We start from the raw sequence: 17911 nt of genomic DNA on the forward strand, positions 1-17911 counted from the left end.
TCTCTCGCTCACACCCCTCTCCCCACTTCTTTTCTCTTTCTCTCCAGACTCCCTCACCCCATCGCCCCCTCCTCTCCTCTCCCTCCCTCCAGAAGCCCCCTCACTCCCCCCCAACCCCGGAGAGGGGGTGTAGCAGGGAGGGGGAGATTCTGGGGGGGATACCCTCACTCCCAGCACAGCCCTCCGCACTGCATTGGGTCTATAATGAAAGCATCACTGCAGTCCTCTTGCTCCACAGAGTGGGGCCTGGGCTCGGGGAGCAGGCCTTACCTGTACTGTCCCGGTCTCTCCCTGTAAATCACGGGTGAAGATGGGACACTCCGTCTCTCCACTCCAGACATACTCCTCTGTAACATCCTGGAGAGAGAGAGAGAGAGAGAGATAAAAACAGGGAGAGAAACCATCAGAAAATAGAAAGGCCTTTGACCACCTCAGGACGTCCCAAATCGTTAACAGCCAATGAAGTACTTTCCGAAATGTAATCACTGTAATGTAGGAAACACGGCAGCCAATTTACGCACAGCATGATCCCACAGACAGCAACGAGATAAATAATCTGGTTTTTTTTAGTGATGTTGGTCGAGGGATAAATCTCGGCCCCAGGACACCGGGGAGAACTCCCCCTCCCTCCTCACTCTGCTCTTCCTCCAATAGCGGCCGTGGGATCTTTGACGTCCCGCCTGAGAGGGCAGACGGGGCCCTCGGTTTAACGTCTCATCCGAGAGACGGCCCCTCCGACAGTGCGGCGCTCCCTCAGTACCGGCACCGAGGGGGAGTGTTGGAGCCTGGATTACGGGGCTCGAGTGTCTGGAGTGGGGGCTCGGACCCTCGACCTTCTGACTCCGAGGGGGAGAGGGAGACCCACCGAGCCAGGGGCCGACACCAGCATGATCCGCGTCTGGGACAAACTTGGCTTCAGTATGTTCGGAGATTTACGGCAGACTCCACGGTCGAACAGATGTCACTGAAATTCAGGGGGTTACGGGAACCGCGGCCACTTGCTTCCTACCTCACGGGGCTCGCGTAGGAGCTGCGTCGACTTCTCGTCTGGTAGTAGATGTCGGCAGGCAACAGCGTCCAGCCATGGCCCCGGCCGAGGGTCCGGGCATCTCCCGGCCGTCGAGATGGGGAGAGGACCCGTCCGTCAGGGAGCAGACACGCAGTCAGTGACGCTTCATCTGGGTCAGAGAGAGAGAGAGAGAGAGAGAGAAGGAAAATCAAACACTCCCAGGGCAGGTACAGGGTTAGATACAGAGTAAAGCTCCCTCTACACTGTCCCATCAAACACTCCCAGGGGCAGGAACAGGGTTAGATACAGAGTAAAGCTCCCTCTACACTGTCCCATCAAACACTCCCAGGGCGGGTACAGGTTAGATACAGAGTAAAGCTCCCTCTACACTGTCCCATCAAACACTCCCAGGGGCAGGTACAGGTTAGATACAGAGTAAAGCTCCCTCTACACTGTCCCATCAAACACTCCCAGGGCAGGTACAGGGTTAGATACAGAGTAAAGCTCCCTCTACACTGTCCCATCAAACACTCCCAGGGCGGGTACAGGGTTAGATACAGAGTAAAGCTCCCTCTACACTGTCCCATCAAACACTCCCAGGGGCAGGTACAGGGTTAGATACAGAGTAAAGCTCCCTCTACACTGTCCCATCAAACACTCCCAGGGCAGGTACAGGGTTAGATACAGAGTAAAGCTCCCTCTACACTGTCCCATCAAACACTCCCAGGGCAGGTACAGGGTTAGATACAGAGTAAAGCTCCCTCTACACTGTCCCATCAAACACTCCCAGGGCAGGTACAGGGTTAGATACAGAGTAAAGCTCCCTCTACACTGTCCCATCAAACACTCCCAGGGCAGGTACAGGGTTAGATACACAGTAAAGCTCCCTCTGCACTGTCCCATCAAACACTCCCAGGGCAGGTACAGGGTTAGATACAGAGTAAAGCTCCCTCTACACTGTCCCATCAAACACTCCCAGGGCAGGTACAGGGTTAGATACAGAGTAAAGCTCCCTCTGCACTGTCCCATCAAACACTCCCAGGGCAGGTACAGGGTTAGATACAGAGTAAAGCTCCCTCTACACTGTCCCATCAAACACTCCCAGGGCAGGTACAGGGTTAGATACAGAGTAAAGCTCCCTCTACACCGTCCCATCAAACACTCCCAGGGCAGGTACAGGGTTAGATACAGAGTAAAGCTCCCTCTACACTGTCCCATCAAACACTCCCAGGGCAGGTACAGGGTTAGATACAGAGTAAAGCTCCCTCTACACTGTCCCATCAAACACTCCGAGGGCAGGTACAGGGTTAGATACAGAGTAAAGCTCCCTCTACACCGTCCCATCAAACACTCCCAGGGCAGGTACAGGGTTAGATACAGAGTAAAGCTCCCTCTACACTGTCCCATCAAACACTCCCAGGGCAGGTACAGGGTTAGATACAGAGTAAAGCTCCCTCTACACTGTCCCATCAAACACTCCCAGGGCAGGTACAGGGTTAGAGACAGAGTAAAGCTCCCTCTACACTGTCCCATCAAACACTCCAGGGCAGGTACAGGGTTAGATACAGAGTAAAGTTCCCTCTACACTGTCCCATCAAACACTCCCAGGGCAGGTACAGGGTTAGATACAGAGTAAAGCTCCCTCTACACTGTCCCGTCAAACACTCCCAGGGCAGGTACAGGGTTAGATACAGAGTAAAGCTCCCTCTACACTGTCCCATCAAACACTCCCAGGGCAGGTACAGGGTTAGATACAGAGTAAAGCTCCCTCCACACTGTCCCATCAAACACTCCCAGGGCAGGTACAGGGTTAGATACAGAGTAAAGCTCCCTCTACACTGTCCCATCAAACACTCCCAGGGCAGATACAGGGTTAGATACAGAGTAAAGCTCCCTCTACACTGTCCCATCAAACACTCCCAGGGCAGGTACAGGGTTAGATACAGAGTAAAGCTCCCTCTACACTGTCCCATCAAACACTCCCAGGGCAGGTACAGGGTTAGATACAGAGTAAAGCTCCCTCTACCCTGTCCCATCAAACACTCCCAGGGCAGGTACAGGGTTAGATACAGAGTAAAGCTCCCTCTACACTGTCCCATCAAACACTCCCAGGGCAGGTACAGGGTTAGATACAGAGTAAAGCTCCCTCTACACTGTCCCATCAAACACTCCCAGGGCAGGTACAGGGTTAGATACAGAGTAAAGCTCCCTCTACACTGTCCCGTCAAACACTCCCAGGGCAGGTACAGGGTTAGATACAGAGTAAAGCTCCCTCTACACCGTCCCGTCAAACACTCCCAGGGCAGGTACAGGGTTAGATACAGAGTAAAGCTCCCTCTACACTGTCCCATCAAACACTCCCAGGGCAGGTACAGGGTTAGATACAGAGTAAAGCTCCCTCCACACCGTCCCATCAAACACTCCCAGGGCAGGTACAGGGTTAGATACAGAGTAAAGCTCCCTCTACACTGTCCCATCAAACACTCCCAGGGCAGGTACAGGGTTAGATACAGAGTAAAGCTCCCTCTACACTGTCCCATCAAACACTCCCAGGGCAGGTACAGGGTTAGATACAGAGTAAAGCTCCCTCTACACTGTGCCATCAAACACTCCCAGGGCAGGTACAGGGTTAGATACAGAGTAAAGCTCCCTCTACACTGTCCCGTCAAACACTCCCAGGGCAGGTACAGGGTTAGATACAGAGTAAAGCTCCCTCTACACTGTCCCATCAAACACTCCCAGGGCGGGTACAAGGTTAGATACAGAGTAAAGCTCCCTCTACACTGTCCCATCAAACACTCCCAGGGCAGGTACAGGGTTAGATACAGAGTAAAGCTCCCTCTACACTGTCCCATCAAACACTCCCAGGGCAGGTACAGGGTTAGACACAGAGTAAAGCTCCCTCTACACTGTCCCGTCAAACACTCCCAGGGCAGGGACAGGGTTAGATACAGAGTAAAGCTCCCTCTACACTGTCCCATCAAACACTCCCAGGGCAGGTACAGAGTTAGATACAGAGTAAAGCTCCCTCTACACTGTCCCATCAAACACTCCCAGGGCAGGTACAGGGTTAGATACAGAGTAAAGCTCCCTCTACACTGTCCCATCAAACACTCCCAGGGCAGGTACAGGGTTAGATACAGAGTAAAGCTCCCTCGACACTGTCCCATCAAACACTCCCAGGGCAGGTACAGGGTTAGAGACAGAGTAAAGCTCCCTCTACACTGTCCCATCAAACACTCCCAGGGCAGGTACAGGGTTAGATACAGAGTAAAGCTCCCTCTACACTGTCCCATCAAACACTCCCAGGGCAGGTACAGGGTTAGATACAGAGTAAAGCTCCCTCTACACTGTCCCATCAAACACTCCCAGGGCAGGTACAGGGTTAGATACAGAGTAAAGCTCCCTCTACACTGTCCCATCAAACACTCCCAGGGCAGGTACAGGGTTAGACACAGAGTAAAGCTCCCTCTACACTGTCCCGTCAAACACTCCCAGGGCAGGGACAGGGTTAGATACAGAGTAAAGCTCCCTCTACACTGTCCCATCAAACACTCCCAGGGCAGGTACAGAGTTAGATACAGAGTAAAGCTCCCTCTACACTGTCCCATCAAACACTCCCAGGGCAGGTACAGGGTTAGATACAGAGTAAAGCTCCCTCTACACTGTCCCATCAAACACTCCCAGGGCAGGTACAGGGTTAGATACAGAGTAAAGCTCCCTCTACACCGTCCCATCAAACACTCCCAGGGCAGGTACAGGGTTAGATACAGAGTAAAGCTCCCTCTACACTGTCCCATCAAACACTCCCAGGGCAGGTACAGGGTTAGATACAGAGTAAAGCTCCCTCTACACTGTCCCATCAAACACTCCCAGGGCAGGTACAGGGTTAGATGCAGAGTAAAGCTCCCTCGACACTGTCCCATCAAACACTCCCAGGGCAGGTACAGGGTTAGAGACAGAGTAAAGCTCCCTCTACACTGTCCCATCAAACACTCCCAGGGCAGGTACAGGGTTAGATACAGAGTAAAGCTCCCTCTACACTGTCCCATCAAACACTCCCAGGGCAGGTACAGGGTTAGATACAGAGTAAAGCTCCCTCTGCACTGTCCCATCAAACACTCCCAGGGCAGGTGCAGGGTTAGATACAGAGTAAAGCTCCCTCTACACTGTCCCATCAAACACTCCCAGGGCAGATACAGGGTTAGATACAGAGTAAAGCTCCCTCTACACTGTCCCATCAAACACTCCCAGGGCAGGTACAGGGTTAGATACAGAGTAAAGCTCCCTCTACACTGTCCCATCAAACACTCCCAGGGCAGGTACAGGGTTAGATACAGAGTAAAGCTCCCTCTACACTGTCCCATCAAACACTCCCAGGGCAGGTACAGGGTTAGATACAGAGTAAAGCTCCCTCTGCACTGTCCCATCAAACACTCCCAGGGCAGGTACAGGGTTAGATACAGAGTAAAGCTCCCTCTACACTGTCCCATCAAACACTCCCAGGGCAGGTACAGGGTTAGATACAGAGTAAAGCTCCCTCTGCACTGTCCCATCAAACACTCCCAGGGCAGGTACAGGGTTAGATACAGAGTAAAGCTCCCTCTACACTGTCCCATCAAACACTCCCAGGGCAGGTACAGGGTTAGATACAGAGTAAAGCTCCCTCTACACCGTCCCATCAAACACTCCCAGGGCAGGTACAGGGTTAGATGCAGAGTAAAGCTCCCTCTACACTGTCCCATCAAACACTCCCAGGGCAGGTACAGGGTTAGATACAGAGTAAAGCTCCCTCTACACTGTCCCATCAAACACTCCCAGGGCAGGTACAGGGTTAGATACAGAGTAAAGCTCCCTCTACACCGTCCCATCAAACACTCCCAGGGCAGGTACAGGGTTAGATACAGAGTAAAGCTCCCTCTACACTGTCCCATCAAACACTCCCAGGGCAGGTACAGGGTTAGATACAGAGTAAAGCTCCCTCTACACTGTCCCATCAAACACTCCCAGGGCAGGTACAGGGTTAGATACAGAGTAAAGCTCCCTCTACACTGTCCCATCAAACACTCCCAGGGCAGGTACAGGGTTAGAGACAGAGTAAAGCTCCCTCTACACTGTCCCATCAAACACTCCCAGGGCAGGTACAGGGTTAGATACAGAGTAAAGTTCCCTCTACACTGTCCCATCAAACACTCCCAGGGCAGGTACAGGGTTAGATACAGAGTAAAGCTCCCTCTACACTGTCCCGTCAAACACTCCCAGGGCAGGTACAGGGTTAGATACAGAGTAAAGCTCCCTCTACACTGTCCCATCAAACACTCCCAGGGCAGGTACAGGGTTAGATACAGAGTAAAGCTCCCTCTACACTGTCCCATCAAACACTCCCAGGGCAGGTACAGGGTTAGATACAGAGTAAAGCTCCCTCTACACTGTCCCATCAAACACTCCCAGGGCAGATACAGGGTTAGATACAGAGTAAAGCTCCCTCTACACTGTCCCATCAAACACTCCCAGGGCAGGTACAGGGTTAGATACAGAGTAAAGCTCCCTCTACACTGTCCCATCAAACACTCCCAGGGCAGGTACAGGGTTAGATACAGAGTAAAGCTCCCTCTACACTGTCCCATCAAACACTCCCAGGGCAGGTACAGGGTTAGATACAGAGTAAAGCTCCCTCTACACTCACTGCCCCATCAAACACTCCCAGGGCAGGTACAAGGTTAGATACAGAGTAAAGCTCCCTCTACACTGCCCCATCAAACACTCCCAGGGCAGGTACAAGGTTAGATACAGAGTAAAGCTCCCTCTACACTGCCCCATCAAACACTCCCAGGGCAGGTACAGGGTTAGATACAGAGTAAAGCTCCCTCTACACTGTCCCATCAAACACTCCCAGGGCAGGTACAAGGTTAGATACAGAGTAAAGCTCCCTCTACACTGTCCCATCAAACACTCCCAGGGCAGGTACAGGGTTAGATACAGAGTAAAGCTCCCTCTACACTGTCCCATCAAACACTCCCAGGGCAGGTACAGCACGGGTTAGATACAGAGTAAAGCTCCCTCTGCACTGTCCCATCAAACACTCCCAGGGCAGGTACAGGGTTAGATACAGAGTAAAGCTCCCTCCACACTGTCCCATCAAACACTCCCAGGGCAGGTACAGGGTTAGATACAGAGTAAAGCTCCCTCCACACTGTCCCATCAAACACTCCCAGGGCAGGTACAGGGTTAGATACAGAGTAAAGCTCCCTCTACACTGCCCCATCAAACACTCCCAGGGCAGGTACAGGGTTAGATACAGAGTAAAGCTCCCTCCACACTGTCCCATCAAACACTCCCAGGGCAGGTACAGGGTTAGATACAGAGTAAAGCTCCCTCTGCACTGTCCCATCAAACACTCCCAGGGCAGGAACAGGGTTAGATACAGTGTAAAGCTCCCTCTACACTGTCCCATCAAACACTCCCAGGGCAGGTACAGGGTTAGATCGAGTAAAGCTCCCTCTACACTGTCCCATCAAACACTCCCAGGGCAGGTACAGGGGGTTAGATACAGAGTAAAGCTCCCTCTACACTGTCCCATCAAACACTCCCAGGGCAGGTACAGGGTTAGATACAGAGTAAAGCTCCCTCGACACTGTCCCATCAAACACTCCCAGGGCAGGTACAAGGTTAGATACAGAGTAAAGCTCCCTCTACACTGTCCCATCAAACACTCCCAGGGCAGGTACAAGGTTAGATACAGAGTAAAGCTCCCTCCACACTGTCCCATCAAACACTCCCAGGGCAGGTACAGGGTTAGATACAGAGCAAAGCTCCCTCGACACTGTCCCGTCAAACACTCCCAGGGCAGGTACAGCACGGGTTAGATACAGAGTAAAGCTCCCTCTACACTGTCCCATCAAACACTCCCAGGGCAGGTACAGGGTGAGATACAGAGTAAAGCTTCCTCCACACTGTCCTATCAAACACTCCCAGGGCAGGTACAAGGTTAGATACAGAGTAAAGCTCCCTCTACACTGTCCCATCAAACACTCCCAGGGCAGGTACAAGGTTAGATACAGAGTAAAGCTCCCTCTACACTGCCCCATCAAACACTCCCAGGGCAGGTACAGGGTTAGATACAGAGTAAAGCTCCCTCTACACTGCCCCATCAAACACTCCCAGGGCAGGTACAAGGTTAGATACAGAGTAAAGCTCCCTCTACACTGCCCCATCAAACACTCCCAGGGCAGGTACAAGGTTAGATACAGAGTAAAGCTCCCTCTACACTGCCCCATCAAACACTCCCAGGGCAGGTACAGGGTTAGATACAGAGTAAAGCTCCCTCTACACTGTCCCATCAAACACTCCCAGGGCAGGTACAAGGTTAGATACAGAGTAAAGCTCCCTCTACACTGTCCCATCAAACACTCCCAGGGCAGGTACAGGGTTAGATACAGAGTAAAGCTCCCTCTACACTGTCCCATCAAACACTCCCAGGGCAGGTACAGCACGGGTTAGATACAGAGTAAAGCTCCCTCTGCACTGTCCCATCAAACACTCCCAGGGCAGGTACAGGGTGAGATACAGAGTAAAGCTCCCTCTACACTGTCCCATCAAACACTCCCAGGGCAGGTACAGGGTTAGATACAGAGTAAAGCTCCCTCTACACTGTCCCATCAAACACTCCCAGGGCAGGTACAGGGTTAGATACAGAGTAAAGCTCCCTCTACACTGTCCCATCAAACACTCCCAGGGCAGGTACAGGGTTAGATACAGAGTAAAGCTCCCTCTACACTGTCCCATCAAACACTCCCAGGGCAGGTACAGGGTTAGATACAGAGTAAAGCTCCCTCTGCACTGTCCCATCAAACACTCCCAGGGCAGGTACAGGGTGAGATACAGAGTAAAGCTCCCTCTACACTGTCCCATCAAACACTCCCAGGGCAGGTACAGGGTTAGATACAGAGTAAAGCTCCCTCTACACTGTCCCATCAAACACTCCCAGGGCAGGTACAGGGTTAGATACAGAGTAAAGCTCCCTCTACACTGTCCCATCAAACACTCCCAGGGCAGGTACAGGGTTAGATACAGAGTAAAGCTCCCTCTACAATGTCCCATCAAACACTCCCAGGGCAGGGACAGGGTTAGATACAGAGTAAAGCTCCCTCTACACCATCCCATCAAACACTCCCAGGGCAGGTACAGGGTTAGATACAGAGTAAAGCTCCCTCTACACTGTCCCATCAAACACTCCCAGGGCAGGTACAGGGTTAGATACAGAGTAAAGCTCCCTCTACACTGTCCCATCAAACACTCCCAGGGCAGGTACAGGGTTAGATACAGAGTAAAGCTCCCTCTACACTGTCCCATCAAACACTCCCAGGGCAGGTACAGGGAAAGGTACAGAGTAAAGCTCCCTCTACACTGTCCCATCAAACACTCCCAGGGCAGGGACAGGGTTAGATACAGAGTAAAGCTCCCTCTACACTGTCCCATCAAACACTCCCAGGGCAGGGACAGGGTTAGATACAGAGTAAAGCTCCCTCTACACTGTCCCGTCAAACACTCCCAGGGCAGGGACAGGGTTAGATACAGAGTAAAGCTCCCTCTACACTGTCCCGTCAAACACTCCCAGGGCAGGGACAGGGTTAGATACAGAGTAAAGCTCCCTCTACACCATCCCATCAAACACTCCCAGGGCAGGTACAGGGTTAGATACAGAGTAAAGCTCCCTCTACACTGTCCCATCAAACACTCCCAGGGCAGGTACAGGGTTAGATACAGAGTAAAGCTCCCTCTACACTGTCCCATCAAACACTCCCAGGGCAGGTACAGGGTTAGAATCAGAGTAAAGCTCCCTCTACACTGTCCCATCAAACACTCCCAGGGCAGGTACAGGGTTAGATACAGAGTAAAGCTCCCTCTACACTGTCCCATCAAACACTCCCAGGGCAGGTACAGGGTTAGATACAGAGTAAAGCTCCCTCTACACTGTCCCATCAAACACTCCCCATGTACTGTGTTACTGACTGTATCTCTACTGATGTTAATCCCTCTCCCTCACACTGTCACTCAGTAACCCCTCTCGCCCAGCGCCCAGTGTTACTGAGGTTGGCATTACCCGGGCGGGCTTGCAACGGGCGCTGGTACCTCGGGGGAAGCGGGTGAGCCGATGCCTCTCCATCATCCCGTCTTCCTGCAGCTGGATGAGGGCGTAACTGTGCCCCCTCCCCCTCCGCCCGGTCGTCAACGCCGCCCTGGCACCCAGTGCCCGACTGGCATCGGCCATCCGCTGCCGCAGCTTATTCCGTTGCTCGAGACCCCACAGCGCCAGGTCCTGGGAGGGAGGGAGAGACACAGAGAGACTGAGGGGGTGGGGTGTTCGGGAGGTAAATGAGCCCATCACACTGCCCATTTCCCCCACCCCAAAAACCCCCCGAACCCCTCGATTAGATTCCAGTCTGTAACTCACTCCCGGGTATCTGTTATTCTTTATATAAACCCCCCCCAAACCCCTCGATTAGATTCCAGCCTGTAACTCACTCCCGGGTATCTGTTATTCTTTATATAAACCCCCCCCGAACCCCTCGATTAGATTCCAGTCTGTAACTCACTCCCGGGTATCTGTTATTCTGTATATAAACCCCCCCGAACCCCTCGATTAGATTCCAGCCTGTAACTCACTCCAGGGTATCTGTTATTCTTTATATAAACCCCCCCCAAACCCCTCGATTAGATTCCAGCCTGTAACTCACTCCCGGGTATCTGTTATTCTGTATATAAACCCCCCCCTGAACAACCTCGATTAGATTCCAGTCTGTCACTCACTCCCGGGTATCTGTTCTTCTATATATAAACCCCCCCGAACCCCTCGATTAGATTCCAGTCTGTAACTCACTCCCGGGTATCTGTTATTCTATATATAAACCCCCCTGAAACCCCTCGATTAGATTCCAGTCTGTAACTCACTCCCGGGTATCTGTTATTCTATGTATAAACCCCCCGAACCCCTCGATTAGATTCCAGCCTGTAACTCACTCCCGGGTATCTGTTATTCTATATATAAACCCCCCGAACCCCTCGATTAGATTCCAGTCTGTAACTCACTCCCGGGTATCTGTTATTCTATATATAAATCCCCCGAACCCCTCGATTAGATTCCAGCCTGTAACTCACTCCCGGGTATCTGTTATTCTATATATTAACCCCCCCAAACCCCTCGATTAGATTCCAGTCTGTAACTCACTCCCGGGTATCTGTTATTCTATATATTAACCCCCCCAAACCCCTCGATTAGATTCCAGTCTGTAACTCACTCCCGGGTATCTGTTATTCTATATATAAACCCCCCGAACCCCTCGATTAGATTCCAGCCTGTAACTCACTCCCGGGTATCTGTTATTCTATATATAAACCCCCCGAACCCCTCGATTAGATTCCAGTCTGTAACTCACTCCCGGGTATCTGTTATTCTATATATAAACCCCCCGAACCCCTCGATTAGATTCCAGTCTGTAACTCACTCCCGGGTATCTGATATTCTATATATAAACCCCCGAACCCCTCGATTAGATTCCAGTCTGTAACTCACTCCCGGGTATCTGATATTCTATATATAAACCCCCCGAACCCCTCGATTAGATTCCAGTCTGTAACTCACTCCCGGGTATCTGTTATTTACCTGCCCTGGTTTCGCGCTGATATCCAGTGCTCTGCTGGTGCCTCCCACCCGTCGATCGACCGTGGGGGGCTTCTCCCCAGGCTCCAGTGGGTATTCTGGGGGGAGCCTGCCGGTCAGTTCCTGGTTTGAGATAAAGACATGTGAATGTAGCACCCTGTTGCCACGGGTAACAGAGACAAAAGTCAGGAAGTCAAATAAAGTGACCGATTCAGAGAATGATGCAGCCCAGAATAAGGCCATTGAGCCCATCGTTCCTGTGCTGGCTCTTTGAAAGAGCTCTCCAATTATTGGCTTCAAGTATTTCTCCAATTCCCTTTTGAAAGTTATTATTGAATCTGCTTCCACCGCCCTTTCAGGCAGTGAATTCCAGATCAGAACAACTCACTGCGTAAAATAAATTCTCCTCATGGATTTGAAAACAAGGAAGAGAATTTTAAAATGGACGTGTTGCTGGACCGGGAGCCAATGTCGGTCAGCGATGATGGGTGAACGGGACTCGGTGCGAGTTAGGATACGGAGAGCAGAGTTTTGGATGAGCTGGAGTTTACGGAGGATTGAAGATGGGAGGACAGCCAGGAGAGCATTGGAATAGGAGAGTCTGGAGGTGACACTGGCATGGATGAGGGTTTCAGCAGCAGATGGGCTGAGACAGGGGCGGAGACGGGCGATAGACGGAGGTGGAAGTAGGCGGTCTTGGTGATGGACCGGGTATGGGGTCAGAGGCCAATCTCAGGGTCAGATAAGACACCGAGGTTGGGAACGGTCTGGTTCAGCCTCAGACAGTGGTCAGGGAGAGGGATGGAGTCGGTGGTGAGGGAACGGAGTTTGTGGAGGGGAACGGAGACAATGGCCTCGGTCTTCCCAATATTTAGTTGGAGGAAATTTTTGCTCGTCCAGTACTGGACGTCGGACAAGCAGTGTGAGAAATGAGAGAGAGTGGAGGGGTCGAGGGAGGCGGTGGTGAGGTAGAGCTGGGTGTCGTCAGCGTACATGTGGAATCGGACGTGTTTTCGGACGATGTCACCCAGGGGCAGCATGTAGATGAGAAATAGGAGGGGACCAAGGATAGATCCTCGGGGGACTCCAGAGGTAACGGTGCGGGAGGGGGAAGAGAAGCCATTGCAGGAGATTCTCTGGCTCCGACTGGAGGGATAAGAATGGAACGAGGCGAGGGCAGTCCCTCCCAGCTGGAGGACGGAGGAGAGGGGTTGGAGGAGGAGGTTATGAATATCAGTTGGTGGGATGGGGCCTTGTACCCATCCCAGGGACTCCAGACTTACTGCTTCCTGCAGGCACAGCTCCTTCAACTCCGCAATCTTCCACCTCAGGCTCTCCTCGATACTCCGTTGCCGTAGCACTAGCTCCTTCCGCCTCTCCGTCTTCATCTTTGTGGCCTTCACATGGCGCTGAGCACCTGTGCCAACGGAGGACAGGGTTAGAGTACTTGGCCCAGTGACAAGAAGACCAACCCAGCTCAAACCAGGTCAACCCAGCCCAGGTCAACCCAGCCCAGGTCAATCCAGCCCAGGTCAGGTCAATCCAGCCCAGCCCAGCCCAGGTCAGCCCAGCCCAACCCAGGTCAGCCCAGCCCAGCCCAACCCAGGTCAGCCCAGGTCAGGTCAATCCAGCCCAGCCCAGCCCAGGTCAATCCAGCCCAGGTCAATCCAGCCCAGGTCAACCCAGCCCAGGTCAATCCAGCCCAGGTCAACCCAGCCCAGGTCAATCCAGCCCAGGTCAGGTCAATCCAGCCCAGCCCAGCCCAGGTCAGCCCAGCCCAACCCAGGTCAGCCCAGCCCAGCCCAACCCAGGTCAGCCCAGGTCAGGTCAATCCAGCCCAGCCCAGCCCAGGTCAATCCAGCCCAGGTCAATCCAGCCCAGGTCAACCCAGCCCAGGTCAACCCAGCCCAGGTCAATCCAGCCCAGGTCAGGTCAATCCAGCCCAGGTCAGGTCAATCCAGCCCAGCCCAGCCCAGGTCAGCCCAGCCCAACCCAGGTCAGCCCAGCCCAGCCCAACCCAGCCCAGGTCAGCCCAGCCCAACAAAATCGACAGGCTTGGCATCAACCAACCCCTAAACCCCTGGCTTTTCCTCCTCCTCACTGGTGCCTGTCCTGTACTCTGGGGCCTCGGCCCTCTCCCCTGGGTTCAGCTTACCGGGAGAGCCAAGGTTGCCAGTCGCCATGGTTATCAGTTGACCTTTCACCTCCATGCCACCTGGCAGCGGGCAGGCGGTCCTCCTTCCTGGCGAGAGAGAGAGAGAGAGGCTTTTATTCATTAAAAGAAAAATAGAAACCCCTCAGTTGCTTTGCTCCCGAGCAGTCGGCGGGCATCGAGAATCACGCCTGGTTCCAGAAAGTTCTGGCTCTTGGCCATGCTGGGGCAGGGGCGGGAGGCGGGCACAGAGCGGAAGGGAAAGGCTCCCTCACAGAGGGAGAAGGCCACGGATGAATGTTTGACAGACAAGGCCCACCAGGGGCAGCCATGGCTCAGTGGGTAACACTCTCGCCTCAGAGTCAGAAGGTCATGGATTCCCCCACTCTGTATCTAACCCGTGCCGTACCTCACCTGGGAACGTTTGATGGGTTCGAGTCCTCACTCCAGGGACATACACACACAATCCAGGCCCCAACACTCCCCCCGGTGCCAGTACTGAGGGAGCGCCGCACGGTCGGAGGGGCCGTCTTTCAGATGAGGCCTCAAACCAAGGCCTCCGCCTGCCCTCTCAGATGGATATAAAAGATCCCACAGCCTCTATTGGAAGAAGAGCAGGAGGGAGTTCTGTCCTGGGGCCAATATTTAGCCCTCAAGCAACATCACTAACATAGATGATCTGGTCAATTATCTCATTGTTGAAACATCATAGAAACATAGAAAATAGGAGCAAGAGTTGGCCATTCGGCCCTTCGGGCCTGCTCCTCCATTCAAAATGATCATGGCTGATCGTCTAACTCAGTACCCTGTTCCCGCTTTCTCCCCATATCCCTTGATCCCTTTAGCATTAAGAAATCTATCTATCTCCATCTGGAATACATCGAATGACTTGACCTCCACTGTCTTCTGTGGTAGAGAATTCCACAGGTTCACCACCCTCTGAGTGAAGAGATTTCTCCTCATCTAAATGGCATACCCCGTATCCTGAGACTGTGACCCCTGGTTCTGGACTCCCCAGCCATCGGGAACATCCTCCCTGCATCTAATCTGTCCAGTCCTGTTAGAATTTTATATGTTTCAATGAGATCACCTCTCATTCTTCTAAACTCGAGTGAATACAGGCCTAGTTGACCCAATCTCTCCTCATACGTCAGTCCTGCCATCCCTGGAATCAGTCTGGTGAACCTTTGTTGCACTCCCTCCATGGCAAGGACATCCTTCCTCAGATAAGGAGACCAAAACTGCACACAATACTCCAGATGTGGTCTCACCAAGGCCCTGTATAACTGCAGTAAGACATCCCTGCTCCTGTACTCAAATCCTCTTGCAATGAAGGCCAACATACCATTCGCCTTCCTAACTGCTTGCTGCATCTGAATGTTCACTTTCAGCAACTGGTGTCCAAGGACACCCAGGTCTCGTTGCACCTCCCCTTTTCCCAATCTATCACCATTCAGATAATAATCTGCCTTTCTGTTTTTACAACCAAAGTGGATAACCTCACATTTATCCACGTTATACTGCATCTGCCATGTTCTTGCCCACTCACCCAACTTGTCTAAATCACATTGGAGCCTCTTTGCATCAGTCTCGCCCCAGTTAGTGCTGACCTCAGTCAGGGGGGGAAGAGAGTTACCACAGTCGGCCTCAATTTCTTACTTAGGGTTAGAGAGGGGCCAATCAGCTGGGGTCCCCGCTCCTAGTGACCCAATCTGTAATGGGGGGGATAGCCAGACTCACGCGGTGCACCCCATGGAAGAATATCCTCTCGCCGGTCACGATTCGGGGCTGACACGGGAACACTGGTCTCTCGAGTTGGGGGGGGCCACAGGACACCTCGTGCTGGTGGAACCCGTATCCCAGTGAGAGTCAGAACATGGGCAATAAAGGGTTAATGTCAAAGCACAGTCCAGTGCTCAGGAACCAGATGGTAAGAGGGTCATCTCAGGGACCATAAGACCCGAAGAGATAGGAGGAGGAGCAGGCCATTCGGCCCCTCGAGCCTGCTCTGCCATTTAGTGAGATCATGGCTGATCTGATTTTGACCTCAACTCCACTTTCCCGCCCTTTCCCCATATCCTTTGACTCCCTCACTGATCAACAATGTGTCTAACTCAGCCTTGAATGTATTCAATGACTCAGCCTCCACAGCTTTTTGGGGTAAAGAATTCCAAAGATTCACGACCCTCTGGGAGAAGAAATTCCTCCTCATTTCCGTCCTAAACGGGCGACCCCTTATTCTGAGACTATGCCCCCTAGTTTTAGATTCCCCCATGAGGGGTAACATCCTCTCAGCATCTACCCTATCGAGTCCCCTCAGAATCTGGGATGTTTCAATAAGGTCTCCTCTCATTCTTCTAAACTCCAATGAGTATAGACCCAACCTGTTCAATCTTTCCTCATAAGACAACTGAGTGAACCTAACACCGTGCTGTACCTGCCCTGGGAGTGTTTGATGGGACAGTGTAGAGGGAGCTTTACTCTGTATCTAACCCTGTACCTGCCCTGGGAGTGTTTGATGGGACAGTGTAGAGGGAGCTTTACTCTGTATCTAACCCTGTACCTGCCCTGGGAGTGTTTGATGGGACAGTGTTGAGGGAGCTTTACTCTGAATCTAACCCTGTACCTGCCCTGGGAGTGTTTGATGGGACAGTGTGGAGGGAGCTTTACTCTGTAACTAACCCTGGACCTGCCCTGGGAGTGTTTGATGGGACAGTGTAGAGGGAGCTTTACTCTGTATCTAACCCTGTACCTGCCCTGGGAGTGTTTGATGGGACAGTGTAGAGGGAGCTTTACTCTGTATCTAACCCTGTACCTGCCCTGGGAATGTTTGATGGGACAATGTAGAGGGAACTTTACTCTGTATCTAACCCTGTACCTGTCCTGGGAGTGTTTGATGGGACAGTGTAGAGGGAGCTTTACTCTGTATCTAACCCTGTACCTGCCCTGGGAGTGTTTGACGGGACAGTGTAGAGGGAGCTTTACTCTGTATCTAACCCTGTACCTGCCCTGGGAGTGTTTGATGGGACAGTGTAGAGGGAGCTTTACTCTGTATCTAACCCTGTACCTGCCCTGGGAGTGTTTGATGGGACAGTGTAGAGGGAGCTTTACTCTGTATCTAACCCTGTACCTGCCCTGGGAGTGTTTGATGGGACAGTGTGGAGGGAGCTTTACTCTGTATCTAACCCTGTACCTGCCCTGGGAGTGTTTGATGGGACAGTTTAACGATAGCCACCCGCAGCCTGTCCCTTTAACTGTTTGTGGTGATTGCGTGATCCTAACCTCCGATGGACTCACCTGCGTTGAGCCTAGGTTACTTTTAGCTACGAGCCATCACCCTACGACTCGCACGTTGGCGTGGGGAGAGGCCAGCGCACAGCGAGGCAGGCGGTTCCGCAGGTAGTGGCCGGAATGTTCCAGAACGCTGACTCAGCGGGACGCTGTTTGACCCTGAGGGAGAGAGCCAAATTAACCAGTTAGGCTACACAAGATGGCTGGAGCCTTGTCACATCTTAAAGAAGCAATCAGTCGAGGGATTCCTCTCAACCAGCCGGAAGATGAAGTATATCTGAAGTATCTCATCCTTGTCTTCAAATCCCTCCATGGCCCTCGCCCCTCCTCCCTATCTCTGTGACCTCCTCCAGCCCCTACAACCCTCCGAGATCTCTGCGCTCCTCCAATTCTGGCCTCTTATCCCCGATTCCCATCGCTCCATCATTGGCGGCCGTGCCTTCAGCCGCCTCGGCCCTAAGTTCTGGAATTCCCTCCCTCAACCTCTCCGCCTCTCTCTCCTCCTTTAAGACGCTCCTTAAAACCGACCTCTTTGACCAAGCTTTTGGTCACCTGTCCTAATATCTCCTTATGAGGCTCGGTGTGAAATTTTGTCTGATTTACGCTCCTGGGAAGCGCCTTGGGGACATCTTACGACATTAAAGGCGCTATATAAATGCAGGTTGTTCTTGTTGTAACAGCACACCCTTTAACCGAAAGCCTGGGGCAATCGGTAATCCTTCGGAGCTCGGAGCTCAGACGGAAAAGACCCACAGATGGAATTCTGGGTATTATACATTGACTATAAAAGCAAGGAAAT

At 52.4% G+C, this 17911-nt stretch overlaps 1 protein-coding gene across 1 annotated transcript; it reads right to left on the reverse strand.

Annotated features, from left to right (window-relative positions):
• Positions 1 to 270: 270 nt before the first annotated feature.
• LOC137309200 (coiled-coil domain-containing protein 120-like) lies at positions 271 to 17270 on the reverse strand (the record flags this gene model as incomplete). Its single annotated transcript, XM_067977462.1, has 7 exons — positions 17119 to 17270; positions 13825 to 13911; positions 12953 to 13086; positions 11673 to 11792; positions 10142 to 10328; positions 1010 to 1178; positions 271 to 357 (listed from the first exon to the last, which is right to left on the reverse strand). Coding segments are annotated over exons 2-7 (752 nt in total), but the record flags the coding sequence as incomplete, so codon positions are not given.
• Positions 17271 to 17911: the final 641 nt, after the last annotated feature.

This window comes from Heptranchias perlo, unplaced genomic scaffold (genome assembly GCF_035084215.1).
Source record: "Heptranchias perlo isolate sHepPer1 unplaced genomic scaffold, sHepPer1.hap1 HAP1_SCAFFOLD_1533, whole genome shotgun sequence".
NCBI lineage: Eukaryota > Metazoa > Chordata > Chondrichthyes > Hexanchiformes > Hexanchidae > Heptranchias > Heptranchias perlo.